At 32.5% G+C, this 14749-nt stretch overlaps 2 protein-coding genes across 6 annotated transcripts in view; one reads left to right on the forward strand and one right to left on the reverse strand.

Moving 5' to 3' along the window:
- LOC145725031 (SRR1-like protein) overlaps nt 1-7357 on the forward strand; it is a 253363-nt gene extending 246006 nt beyond the window's left edge. Inside the window, exon 3 of the mRNA XM_081973557.1 lies at nt 7341-7357. The gene's annotated coding sequence lies outside the window, so the exon portion shown is untranslated. The remainder of the gene's footprint in view (nt 1-7340) is intronic.
- Dad (Daughters against dpp) overlaps nt 1-14749 on the reverse strand; it is a 133782-nt gene that overhangs the window by 102709 nt on the left and 16324 nt on the right. For all 5 annotated transcript variants that reach the window (XM_081973554.1, XM_081973555.1, XM_081973552.1 and 2 more), the window contains one exon: nt 8024-8261. In XM_081973554.1, the coding sequence (XP_081829680.1) occupies nt 8024-8261 (238 nt within the window). The remainder of the gene's footprint in view (nt 1-8023; nt 8262-14749) is intronic.

Raw genomic sequence — 14749 nt, forward strand, 5'->3', positions numbered from 1 at the left:
TCCAGAATGACTTTTTGCATCCAGTGGACTAAGTTTACACCCATTTAGAACCGGGTAAACGCGGTCACAACTGGCAGAGCGTTAATTTAAACTTAAACAGTTTTTTTATTTTTTTTTTGGACACCCTGTATATGTTCACTCGTGTTTCAATTAGCACCAGATGAAAGAGCAGTTCAAGGCGAACATTTGAAGCTTTTTACAGTCGCTGAAACCCCAAAAATAGCGGAGATACGGTATTTTCAACATTTTGACCCAATATATAAAAAAAAAGTAAATAAAGTCGAATATCTCGGAAACGGTTAGAGTTACGGAAATTCAGCAAAAAACAATAAATGCTCAGAATGCCCTTTTGCACCTAAATGACTGGGTTTACTAGTTTCAGATACTGAAAAGCATGTAAACGCGGTCAATATTGGCAGCACGTTAATTTCAAATTTACTTTGTTTTTTGGGCACTCTGTATATACTCAATTGTGTCGCGGTTAGCATGAGGTGAAAGAGCAGTTCAAAAAAAACATTTTGCGCTTTTTACAGTCGCTAAAATCTCAAAAATAGCGGAAATAGGAAATTTTCAAAATTTTGAAACAATTTTCAAAAAAAAGTTGAATAACTCGGAAACGGTTAGAGTTACGGAAATTTTGCAAGAGACCACAAGTGTCCAGAATGACTTTTTGCATCCAGTTGACTAAGTTTACACCCATTTAGAACCGGGTAAACGCGGTCACAACAGACAGAGCGTTAATTTAAACTTAAACAGTTTTTTTAGTTTTTTGGACACCCTGTGTATGTTCAATCGTGTTTAAATTAACACGCGATGAAAGAGCAGTTTAAGACGAACATTTTAAGCTTTTTACAGTCGTTGAAACTCCAAAAATGGCGGAGATACGGTATTTTCAACATTTTGACCCAATATTCAAAAAAAAAAGTAAATGAAGTCGAATATCTCGGAAACGGTTAGAGTTACGAAAATTCGGCAAAAAACTATAAATGCTCAGAATGCCCTTTTGCACCTAAATGACTGGGTTTACACTAGTTTCAGATACCGAAAAGTAGGTAAACGCGGTCAATATTAGCAGTACGTTAATTTCAAATTTAGTTTGTTTTTTGGACACTCTGTATATATTCCCATTGTGTCACGGTTAGCACGACGTGAAAGGACAGTTCAAAACAAACATTTTGCGCTTTTATAGTCGCTAAAATCTCAAAAATAGCGGAGATAGGACATTTTCAAAATTTTGAAACAATTTTCAAAAAAATTTTGCAAGAGACCAAAAGTGTCCAGATTGACTTTTTGCATGCAGTGGAATGCAAGTTGACACCCATTTAGAACCGGGTAAACGCGGTCACAACTGGCAGAGCATCAATTTAAACTTAAACAGTTTTTTTGTTTAGTTTTTTGGACACCCTGTATATGTTCAATCGTGTTTAAATTAACACGCGATGAAAGAGCAGATTAAGACGAACATTTTAAGCTTTTTACAGTCGCTGAAACTCCAAAAATGGCGGAGATACGGTATTTTCAACATTTTGACCCAATATACAAAAAAAAAGTAAATGAAGTCGAATATCTCGGAAACGGTTAGAGTTACGAAAATTCAGAAAAAAACTATAAATGCTCAGAATGCCCTTTTGCACCTAAATGACTGGGTTTACACTAGTTTCAGATTCCGAAAAGTAGGTAAACGCGGTCAATATTGGCAGCACGTTAGTTTCAAATTTAGTTTGTTTTTTGGGCACTCTGTATATACTCAATTGTGTCGCGGTTAGCACGAGGTGAAAGAGCAGTTCAAAGCAAGCATTTTGCGCTTTTTATAGTCGCTAAAATCTCAAAAATAGCGGAGATAAGAAATTTTCAAAATTTTGAAACAATTTTCAAAAAAAACTTGAATAACTCGGAAACGGTTAGAGTTACGGAAATTTTGCAAGAGACCAAAAGTGTTCAGAATAACTTTTTGCATCCACTGGACTAAGTTTACACTCATTTAAAAGCGGGTAAACGCGGTCACAACCGGCAGAGCGTTAATTTAAACTTGTAACAGTTTTTTTGTTTAGTTTTTTGGACACCCTGTATATGTTCAATCGTGTTACAATTAGCACGAGATGAATAAGCAGTTCAAGTCAACCATTTTAAGCTTTTTATGGTCGCTTAAACCTCAAAAACTAGCGGAGATACGGATTTTACAGTTTCCATAATATTTCCAAAAAAAGTAAAAAAATCGAATATCTCGAAAACGGTTAAAGTTACGGAAATTTTGCAAGAGACTAAAATAGATCAGAATTACTTTCTGCATCCAACAGACTAAGTTTACACCCAATCAGAACCGAGTAAACGCAGTCACAATTAGCAGACCTTTTCATTTTTTTTTCACATTAGTTAGCACGAGATAAAAGAGCAGTTCAAGACGAACATTTTCTGATCGCTGAAACCCCAAAAATGGCGGAGATATAAACTTTTGTAAATTAAAAAAAAAAATCCAATATCTCAGAAACTGTTAGAGTTACGTCAATTTTGCAAGAGCCCACAAATGTTCAAAATGCTCCTTTGCATTTAAATGCCTAGGTTTGGTTCAAATTCATTCAAATTTAACTGTTTTTTGGACATTCTGTATATATCTAATTGTGTCATGATTTACGGGAAGTGACGTTTAACGCTGAAACTCTCAGAATGGGGGAAATATCAAATTTTCATGCAATTTCCAAAAAAAATCATTGAATATCTCGGAAACGGTTAGTTACGGAAATTTTGCAAAAAACCAAAAATTTTCCAAATGACTTTTTGATGCCAAAAGTAGTGACAGTTAGGGCAAAAGTCATGCTAAACGTTACCATTTTTAAGTTTACTTTGGTTGAGTGAAATTGATCACGAATCGATCATATTACTGAATTGAATTGGTTGGGAGATATTAGAGCATGGGATTTATAGACTAGCACCAATTATCACCAGTTTCATTGCTATCAATGCTGCAATCGTGCCGTGATCATTTTCGCCATTCCATCTAGTTCCTCGAACTTCCATAGTCCAAGGTTGGTGGTATTAATTAAGGCAGGACGTAAAGACTGTCAGCTATTAAGGGCCGTATAGAAAGTAATTCTCAGAGACTTTTTCGATGTGGGGAATTGCATTCATAGGGCTCGGCAGACCATAACCTATATCTCACCGGTAATTACGAGATCTCGAACGCGATTCATATAATAAATCGATTATCGTGAGTTCCTTTATTATATCGTCGCATGTAATGTGCGTTTTAATAATCTACATACGAACAAACTTATAATGACTTGTTTTAAAATATAATAGCTTCAATAAAGAGAAAAATTTTTAGTTATACCTGTATTAACACCATTTATCAACTTAAGGTGTGTGTTTTTAAGTTATATATTCTATGACTATCATCGTTTTTACTTATGTATGGTTGAATTGAATCATCATCATCATTTAGCCATATTTGTTCATTGTTGAACATAGGCCTCTTCCACGAGTTTCCATGTCTTCCATTCTTGAACTGGAGGTGGTTCTTGAGTTGGATGGTGATCTTTTAAATCATCTGTCCAGGGTATTGATGGTCTTCCCCTGCTTCTTGTATCGATCATTCCAGAATCTTCTTTGTCCATCAAAAATTTCGTATCATCATAAAAATTTGTTTGATCTTTCTAAAATACGTATTATTCTGAATAATATTCTTTTTCTGCATTTACATAAATATGATTAGTAGAATTTGTGTTCTAAACTCCAACAAACTACTGAACAATTGAATACATGCCGCAAACATTCGATTTTTGCTTTTAGTGCGTTCCGTTTATGTATGTGAGTGAGACAGAAATAGACCGAACACACAATGGTTCACATATGAATCAGGAGATGTATTTTTAGAATTCGCTTTACCGAGATCTCTTTCGTTTTATGTCTTCTCTACCCCGGGGTCAGTGTAATGAACAACTTCACTGACTTCTAGATACTACGTTCCCAATTGTTTTATTCGATTCGAGACTCAATCTCAACACAATCTTAGTTTGCGATTGGTCAACAAAAGCAGCTTTCAGCTTGCTGCTTTTTGTTGACCAATCACATACCACCACAGAGGCTGCGACTTTCTGCACATGTGGATTCGAGAATCTCAGCACAATTGATTTTAGTTTGTGATTGGTCAAAAAAAGTAGCTTTCAGTTTGTTGCCTTTTTTGACCAATCCCATACTACCACAGAGGCTGCGACTTTCTGCACATGTGGACTGTGGATTCAAGAATCTCAGCACAATTGATCTTAGTTTGTGATTGGTCAAAAAAAGTAGGTGTCAGTTTGGTGCTTTTTTTTGACCAATCACATACCACCACTTTCTGCACATGTGGACTGTGGATTCGAGAATCTCAGGGGGAACCTGACTATTGTAAGTAAATATCAGTAAGTCAGTCAGATTTAAGATAATTCTGGAACTTGGTTTAAAGGTACGAGACGTATCTAAAGATGGCGAACGCACATACGGATTAGGATGTGACTTTCAAGGACGATTCTTATTTAACAAATATGCGCTTAGACAAACATTATTTTAGTTGGCAAATAGTGCTTAGCCTGCACCATAACTGGTTAATACAGGAAGAGTCTGTTTCTCGAATGTTTGTTTAGAACGCATTTTGATCTCCGGTATTTACAGTCAATAACGTATTTTTTTTAGCGTTTTGGTGTTCTTCAATTTGTGTAAATCATGAAATAATCTTAAAACTTTGGAGTATTTTGTCAACACCCACATGAGTTGATTGATAACTCCGTTTGGACGCTAGAGGGCGTTAAAATTCTTTTACCATAAAATCACATATTTTGTGACACTCGTTGCTTTGACCCTAATTACTCCTTTATTTGACAAGTTACGTCAAAATGTCATAGAAAACAAAAGATAGAGCAGAGTTGATTGATAACACCGTTTAGCCGCTAGAGGGCGTCAAATTTCCTTTACCATAATATCACATATTATATTGTAAATATTTTTTAGTCAGATTTCATGTATCTCTTAATCCGGCCGAGTTCCTGGCAAAGAAATGGTTAAAATGTTAAATTTTAGGCCTAACTCTGTTAGTTTTTGAGATATCAAAAAACCGATTGCACCAGCGTCTTTTCCGGCAAATTTTAACGTAAAATGACAACGAGACGTCAACTGTAAATTGACAAATAAAAAAGTTGCATTTTTTGACGGTTTGAGGCCGCCATTTTGAATTTTCTGTCAAAATATTGACTTGCACCTCATTTTAAAGGAAATTTCACGTAGTTTCAATAAATGACATACAAAATGGCTTTCCAGGTCGCCATTTTAAATTTCCTGTCAAAATATTGATTTGCACCTTATTTTAAAGGAAATATTGCGTAGTTTCAAGAAATGACAGACAAAATGGCTTTTGAGGCCGCCATTTTGATTTTCCTGTCAAAATATTGACTTGCACCTCATTTTAAAGAAAATTTCACGTAGTTTCCATAAATGACATACAAAATGGCGCTCCAGGCCGCCATTTTAAATTTCCTGTCAAAATATTGATTTGCACCTCATTTTAAAGGAAATTTCACGTAGTTTCAATAAATGACATACAAAATGGCTTTCCAGGCCGCCATTTTGAATTTTCTGTCAAAATATTGACTTGCACCTTATTTTAAAGGAAATATTGCGTAGTTTCAAGAAATGACAGACAAAATGGCTTTTGAGGCCGCCATTTTGATTTTCCTGTCAAAATATTGACTTGCACCTCATTTTAAAGAAAATTTCACGTAGTTTCCATAAATGACATACAAAATGGCGCTCCAGGCCGCCATTTTAAATTTCCTGTCAAAATATTGATTTGCACCTCATTTTAAAGGAAATTTCACGTAGTTTCAATAAATGACATACAAAATGGCTTTCCAGGCCGCCATTTTGAATTTTCTGTCAAAATATTGACTTGCACCTCATTTTAAAGAAAATTTCACGTAGTTTCAAGAAATGACATACAAAATGTGTTTCTGACAGTTCAAACTTGACACCGCTTTCTCACTGACTGTACCAAATTTTGTAGGGTTTTTTCAGATTATTGGATAGGAAATTTAATGAGGATTCCAAAAATGTACTTAAAACAGTCATTTTCTCACTCCAAGTGGATTTTAAAGACGATTTTGTCCCTGACTATCCTTTCAAAATGTGTTTCTAACAGTTCAAACTTGACACCGCTTTCTCACTGACTGTACCAAATTTTGTAGTGTTTTTCAGGTTATTGGATAGGAAATTTAATGAGGATTCCAAAAATATACTTAAAATACTCATTTTCTCACTCCAAGTGGATTTTAAAGACGATTTTGTCCCTGACTGTCTTTTCAAACTGTTTTGCTGGCAGTTCAAACTTGATACCACTTTTCTCACTGACTGTACCAAATTTTGTAGGGTTTTTTCAGATTATTGGATAGGAAATTTAATGAGGATTCCAAAAATGTACGTAAATTAGTCATTTTATCACTCCAAGTGGGTTTTAAAGACGATTTTGTCCCTGACTGTCCTATCAAACTGTGTTTCTGACAGTTCAAACTTGATACCACTTTTCTCACTGACTGTAACAAATTTTGTAGTGTTTTTCAGGTTATTAGATAGGAAATTTAATGAGGATTCTAAAAATGTACTTAAAATACTCATTTTCTCACTCCAAGTGGGTTTTAAAGACGATTTTGTCCCTGACTGTCCTATCAAACTGTGTTTCTGACAGTTCAAACTTGATACCACTTTTCTCACTGACTGTACTAAATTTTGTAGTGTTTTTCAGGTTATTGGATAGGAAATTTAATGAGGATTCTAAAAATGTACTTAAAATACTCATTTTCTCACTCCAAGTGGGTTTTAAAGACGATTTTGTCTCTGACTGTCCTATCAAACTGTGTTTCTGACAGGTCAAACTTGATACCACTTTTCTCACTGACTGTACCAAATTTTAGAGCATATTGAGATGGATGGTTAAAAATTACTTTTGGATATACAGGGTGGTTCTTACATACTGTATATCCAAATTATTTCAACTTGTATATCCAATTTTTTTTATAGAACCCCTATTGTTGTGTGTTTTTCCATAAATATCTTGACTAATTCGAATTAAGAAATGTCGATTTTTTAAACACCCTGTACATTATTGTTCTATTCATAATATTTTGAAATATTGTATAATTTTATGCAGTATGTCATAAGTTTATTTTAGTTTGCGATTTATTTATGTTTATTAATTTTTATCTTCGTTTTTTGCGTTACTTCTGTTTTTTGACCTATTTTTTTGTGAGAAAATTACCCAATAAACCATTTGTTTCCAAACTTTTTGTTTTTAAAATTTTTAATTTTAGCCTGTTAAGGGACATACAATTTTTTTATAAAAAACAGAAAACCTTAAAATTGTAGAGTGTTGGCAGGAAACATTAGGACAGGATTTAGAGCATTTTAAAAGTAATCCAACACACAAAAAATTACTGATTTTAACCATTTTAAGGATTGATTACACTGAGGATTAAACTTTTTCAAAACTTTTTCAATTGAAGAATTAATAAAAAATAAGTCTAGTGGCCTACTACGCAGACGTCGAAGCAAAAGTAAACCGCCAGAAATAACTAAATAAACAAAAAAAACGATTACGTAACCGTTTTCTGACGGACTATAAATTACCCAGCGGGTTATGGGTAGTAAAACTGAAAATATTTTTAAAATAACCCAACAAACTGGTCTTAGAGACTGAGCCCCAGTCAGCATTCATTTAATTATGGGTGTATATCGTAAGAGTCCATATGAATTATGTCTTAAATGAGAAATGAAATTGAGTTGGCCTTTTTCAACTAGTTGAAAGTGAAATGTAGGTTTTTAGTTTCCATCAAATCTGTCAGGAGAAATCTGGGAAGATTATCCAAGAGATTCTATGAAGATATTGTCAGCTATTTCTCAGTCACATTCTAGCAACTCTTGAGTATTATGTTTCTTCCTTTCAAGAATTTGAAGTTTTTCTATTGTCATTTATGTACGATGATGAAAAACTAAAACTACTTACCAGGATAGCAAATGCGACTCCAATGGAAAGGATTGCAGCAGGAGTAAACCGCATCTTCAGCGGCTCCGCACTGCGGAAGCCGCCGAAGTTCTCTGGTTTCTCGGACGTCCGGCCATCGCCAAAACTGACAGGACAGCAGATGAGGCTCGTATGAAGAAGCTCGAGGTACCAGCACACAATGGCCGAGCTCCTCGCCGCCCGTATTCACAGCCGTCAGCAACATTTCCAGTTGGGTGTCCTTTAATTGAAAACATTCCTTAAAACACCCAGAAAATTGTTAAAGATTTAAACTTGAGACAGGGGGGCAAAAGTTCCTAATTTTCCAAATCAGAAAAGCGTTTTCTAGTGTCAAAAGTCAAAAAAACTGCCTCAGAACTGTCAAATTTTTAATTATCACACTGTCCAAATTGGAACAGTGCTTTTAGAGTTTGAGAGATTGAAATTTTAGACAGTCAGATAGAAGTTAAAAATGATAATTTTTTAGAGCCAGAAAAGTGTTTTTCAGTGTCACAAGTCAAAAAGCTGTCTCACAACTGTCAAATTTTTAATTTTCAGACTGTCTAAATTTGAATAGTGTGATTTTAGACTTAAAAATGCAATTTTTAAAGATTCAAATTTGAGACAGGGGAAGTTCCTAATTTTCCAAATCGGAAAAACGTTTTCTAGTGTCAAAAGTCAAAAAAACTGCCTTAATACTGTCAAATCTTTAATTATCACACTGTCCCAATTGGAACAGTGCTTTTAGAGTTAAAAATGCAGTTTTTTGAGATTGAAATTTTAGACAGTGGCATAGAAGTTAATAATTTTAATTTTTAAAGCCAGGAAAGAATTTTTTAGTATCAGAAGTCAAAAAGCTGTCTCACAACTGTCAAATTTTCAATTTTCAGACTGTCTAAATTTGAATAGTGTAATTTTAGAGTTACCTAATGCAATTTTTAAAGATTCAAACTTGAGACAGGGAAAGTTCCTAATTTTCCAAATCAGAAAAGCGTTTTCTAGTGTCAAAAGTCAAAAAACTGCCTTAATACTGTAAAATTTTTAATTATCACACTGCCCAAATTGGAACAGTGCTTTTAGAGTTAAAAATGCAGTTTTTAGAGATTGAAATTTTAGACAGTGGCATAGAAGTTAATAATTTTAATTTTTAAAGCCAGGAAAGTGTTTTTTAGTGTCAAAAGTCAAAAAACTGTCCCCCAAATGTAAAATTTTAAATTTTCAGACTGTCTAAATTTAAATAGTGTAATTTTAGAGTTAAAAATGCAATTTTTAAAGATTCAAACTTGAGACAGGGGGACAAAAGTTTAAAATGTTAATTTTCCAAATCAGAAAAGCGTTTTCTAGTGTCAAAAGTAAAAAAAAACTGCCTTAATACTGTCAGATTTTTAATTACCACACTGTCCAAATTGGAAAAGTGCTTTTAGAGTTAAAAATGCAGTCTTTAGAGATTGAAATTTTAGACAGTGAGACAGAAGTTAAAAATGTTAATGTTTAAAGCCAGAAAAGCGTTTTTCAGTGTCACAAGTCAATAAGCTGTCTCACAACTGTCAAATTTCCAATTTTCAGACTGTCTAAATTTGAATAGTGTAATTTTAGACTTAAAAATGCAATTTTTAAAGATTCAAACTTGAGACAGGGCAAGTTCCTAATTTTCCAAATCAGAAAAGCGTTTTCTAGTGTCAAAAGTCAAAAAACTGCCTTAATACTGTCAAATCTTCAATTATCACACTGTCCAAATTGGAACAGTGCTTTTAGAGTTAAAAATGCAGTTTTTAGAGATTGAAATTTTAGACAGTGAGACATAAGTTTAAAATGTTAATTCTTAAAGACAGAAAAGTGTTTTCTAGTGTCAAAAGTCAAAAAACTGTCTCACAAATGTAAAATTTTCAATTTTAAGACTGTCTAAATTTGAATAGTGTGATTTTAGAGTTAAAAATGCAATTTTTAAAGATTCAAATTTGAGACAGGGGAAGTTCCTAATTTTCCAAATCGGAAAAACGTTTTCTAGTGTCAAAAGTCAAAAAAACTGCCTTAATACTGTCAAATTTTTAATTATCACACTGTCCCAATTGGAACAGTGCTTCTGGAGTTGAAAATGCAGTTTTCAGAGATTGAAATTTTAGACAGTGAGATAGAATTTAAAAATGTTAATTTTTAAAGCCAGAACAATGTTTTTTAGTATTAGAAGTGAAAAAGGTGTCTCACAACTGTCAAATTTTCAATTTTCAGACTGTCTAAATTTAAATAGTGTAATTTTAGAGTTAAAAATGCAATTTTTAAAGATTCAAACTTGAGACAGGGGAAGTTCCTAATTTTCCAAATCAGAAAAGCGTTTTCTAGTGTCAAAAGTCAAAAAAACTGCCTGAATACTGTCAAATTTTTAATTATCACACTGTCCAAATTGGAACAGTGCTTTTAGAGTTAAAAATGCAGTTTTTAGAGATTGAAATTTTAGACAGTGAGACAGAAGTTTAAAATGTTAATTCTTAAAGGCAGAAAAGTTTTTTCTAGTGTCAAAAGTCAAAAAACTGTCTCACAACTGTCAAATTTTCAATTTTCAAACTGTCTAAATTTGAATAGTGTGGTTTTAGACTTAAAAATGCAACTTTTAAAGATTCAAATTTGAGACAGGGGAAGTTCCTAATTTTCCAAATCGGAAAAACGTTTTCTAGTGTCAAAAGTCAAAAAAACTGCCTTAATACTGTCAAATCTTTAATTATCACACTGTCCCAATTGGAACAGTGCTTTTGGAGTTAAAAATGCAGTTTTTAGAGATTGAAATTTTAGACAGTGAGACATAAGTTTAAAATGTTAATTCTTAAAGACAGAAAAGTGTTTTCTAGTGTCAAAAGTCAAAAAACTGTCTCACAAATGTAAAATTTTCAATTTTAAGACTGTCTAAATTTGAATAGTGTGATTTTAGAGTTAAAAATGCAATTTTTAAAGATTCAAATTTGAGACAGGGGAAGTTCCTAATTTTCCAAATCGGAAAAACGTTTTCTAGTGTCAAAAGTCAAAAAAACTGCCTTAATACTGTCAAATTTTTAATTATCACACTGTCCAAATTGGAACAGTGCTTTTGGAGTTGAAAATGCAGTTTTTAGAGATTGAAATTTTAGACAGTGAGATAGAAGTTAAAAATGTTAATTTTTTAAGCCAGAAAAGCGTTTTTTAATGTCACAAGTCAAACAGCTGTCTCACAACTGTCAAATTTTCAATTTTCAGACTGTCTAAATTTGAATAGTGTAATTTTAGAGTTACAAAATGCAATTTTTAAAGATTCAAACTTGAGACGGGAAGTTCCTAATTTTCCAAATCAGAAAAGCGTTTTATAGTGTCAAAAGTCAAAAAACTGCCTTAATACTGTCAAATCTTTAATTATCACACTGTCCCAATTGGAACAGTGCTTTTGGAGTTGAAAATGCAGTTTTTAGAGATTGAAATTTTAGACAGTGAGATAGAAGTTAAAAGTGTTAATTTTTAAAGCCAGAAAAATGTTTTTTAGTATTAGAAGTGAAAAAGGTGTCTCACAACTGTCAAATTTTCAATTTTCAGACTGTCTAAATTTAAATAGTGTAATTTTAGAGTTACAAAATGCAATTTTTAAAGATTCAAACTTGAGACAGGGGAAGTTCCTAATTTTCCAAATCAAAAAAGCGTTTTCTAGTGTCAAAAGTCAAAAAAACTGCCTTAATACTGTCAAATTTTTAATTATCACTCTGTCCAAATTGGAACAGTGCTTTTAGAGTTAAAAATGCAGTTTTTAGAGATTGAAATTTTAGACAGTGAGACAGAAGTTTAAAATGTTAATTTTTAAAGCCAGAAAAGCGTTTTTTAGTGTCAAAAGTCAAAAAACTGTCTCACAACTGTCAATTTTTCAATTTTCAGACTGTCTAAATTTCAATAGTGTGATTTTAGAGGTACAAAATGCAATTTTCAAAGTTTAAAGCAGCTAGACAGTGGAAATAGTGGAATAGAAGTTTAACATGTTAATTTCAAACTTGAGACAGGGGAAGTTCCTAATTTTCCAAATCAGAAAAGCGTTTTCTAGTGTCAAAAGTCAAAAAACTGCCTTAATACTGTCAAATCTTTAATTATCACACTGTCCAAATTGGAACAGTGCTTTTGGAGTTGAAAATGCAGTTTTTAGAGATTGAAATTTTAGACAGTGAGACAGAAGTTAAAAATGTTAATTTTTAAAGCCAGAAAAGCGTTTTTTGTGTTCACAAGTCAAAAAGCTGTCTCACAACTGTCAAATTTTCCATTTTCAGACTGTCTAAATTTGAATAGTGTGATTTTAGAGTTACAAAATGCAATTTTTAAAGATTCAAACTTGAGACAGGGGAAGTTCCTAATTTTCCAAATCAGAAAAGCGTTTTCTAGTGTCAAAAGTCAAAAAACTACCTTAATACTGTCAGATTTTTAATTATCACACTGTCCAAATTGGAACAGTGCTTTTAGAAATGAAAATGCAGTTTTTAGAGATTGAAATTTTAGGCAGTGAGATAGAAGTTAAAAATGTTAATTTTTAAAGCCAGAAAAGCGTTTTTTAGTGTCAGAAGTCAAAAAGCTGTCTCACAACTGTCAAATTTTCAATTTTCATACTGTCTAAATTTAAATATTATAATTTTAGAGTTAAAAATGCAATTTTTAAAGATTCAAACTTGAGACAGGGGAAGTTCCTAATTTTCCAAATCGGAAAAGCGTTTTCTAGTGTCAAAAGCTCGGTCAAAAGTCAACAAAACTGTCTTAATACTGTAAAATTTTTAATTATCACACTGTCCAAATTAGAACAGCGCTTTTGGAGTTGAAAATGCAGTTTTTAGGGATTGAAATTTTAGACAGTGAGATAGAAGTTAAAAATGTTAATTTTTAAAGCCAGAAAAGCGTTTTTTGTGTTCACAAGTCAAAAAACTGTCTCACAACTGTCAAATTTTCAATTTTCAGACTGTCTAAATTTGAATAGTGTGATTTTAGAGTTACAAAATGCAATTTTTAAAGATTCAAACTTGAGACAGGGGAAGTTCTTTATTTTGCAAATCAGATAAGCGTTTTTTAGTGTCAAAAGTCAAAAAAACTGTCTTAATACTGTCAAATACATGTCTAATTATGAATAGTGTAGTTTTAGAGTTGAAAACACAATTTTTAAAGTTTGAAACTCTGGACAGTGCGATACAAGCTGAACATGTTAATTTTGAAAGTGAAAAAACAATTTTCTAGTGTCTAAAGTCAACCAAAAATCTGTCAACCTTAAACTGTAAAATTTTTAATTTTCAGACTGTCGGCGTTTTTTAGTGTCAGAAGTCAAAAAACTGTTTAAACTTGAATAGTGTGGTTTTACAGTTGCAAAATGCAATTTTCAAAGTTTCAAACTTGAGACAGTGGGACAAGTTTAAAATGTTAATTTTTAAAACCAGAAAATCGTTTTCTAGTGTCAAAAGTCAAAAAACTGTCTCACAACTGTCAAATTTTAAATTTTATTAGACTGTCTAAATTTGAATAGTGTTGTTGTAGAGTTATCAATACAATTGTTAAACTTTTTCCAAAAAAATTAGTATTCCAGTTGTAGATATGTTACCGCTGAATGAGTTTTGACAGTTGACAGCTGTCAGGGAATGTAGAAAACTTGCCAAAGTGTCACTTAGTGTCACACACAAATGTCAAATTTGCGACTATATTGAGGTATAAATACAAATTACATCTGTTTTGCATTTGATTGAGTTTCAATAGTTAATGAGTTTTAACAGCTATCAGGTGACCTAACCATGATTTAAAAGCTTTTTAAGCTTTCGACGTTGCTAAAATGACTCACTGAAAAAACTGACAGTTTTGGCTTTGGCAACGTTGATTTGAATGTATTTTTTTTCTATAATTAACTGTAAATTCTTTGTAGAGGAAATTACTTTTGGATAAACCAATCCAAATTCTAAGCTAACATAAAGTTTTGTTTAACCGATTACCAAAGACGTATTGACATAAACTTTCAAATTAAAATACTTCAATTCTGCTGTTTACTTTCGGATCTTTTCCTATTTCACACCTGAGCATTATGAAACAGATTAGAATCCGTCTGGGTTTTAACAGATATTAGTGAAGGTGTGAATTCTAGGAACCGGTGCAAACCACTACAAACCTCTTTTAAGGTCGACTATTATCTCTAGTTATCAAAAGTTCATTAATACCATTCGATGATCGATATCTTCCGTTTCTGTTGACACCCTTTTTTTTATACTAAACTGTAATTTACTTTTCCAGCGCAATTTTCATTTATGTTACTTCTGCAATAGAGTGACATCGGTTTAAAAATAATACCAATAATTTATCGACAAAGCGGGGAAAAGCAAGAGAAACAGGTTTTCGTAATTAAGGCTTGAATCAAGAAGTCGCATCTATTATTGTCCGACTTATGTGGTTGTTTATAGTTTTCCAGTTACCGGTATAATGTTACTAGCAAAAAATTTTTATAGACGTTAGATAGCTACAATTTAGCAAAAGCTGTACCAAAAAGAAAAACGTAAAAACAACTTTCGACGACCAAATAAAGTGTTCTTATTAGATATGTCAAACAGACTGGTAAGCAATTAAACAGGAATTTCATTCACCTGACCTGATGGTTAATATAAACCTAATTTACCTAATTGATAAAAATTTGCTGAATTCTTCTATCAGTTGCTAATTAGACAGGAAATAATTATTTCAGAAAAGAGTCTGAAAGAAACTGTGTTTCTG

The sequence above is a fragment of the Ips typographus genome, linkage group LG2, assembly GCF_016097725.1.
Source record: "Ips typographus isolate SLU linkage group LG2, UJ_Ityp_2.0, whole genome shotgun sequence".
Taxonomy (NCBI): domain Eukaryota; kingdom Metazoa; phylum Arthropoda; class Insecta; order Coleoptera; family Curculionidae; genus Ips; species Ips typographus.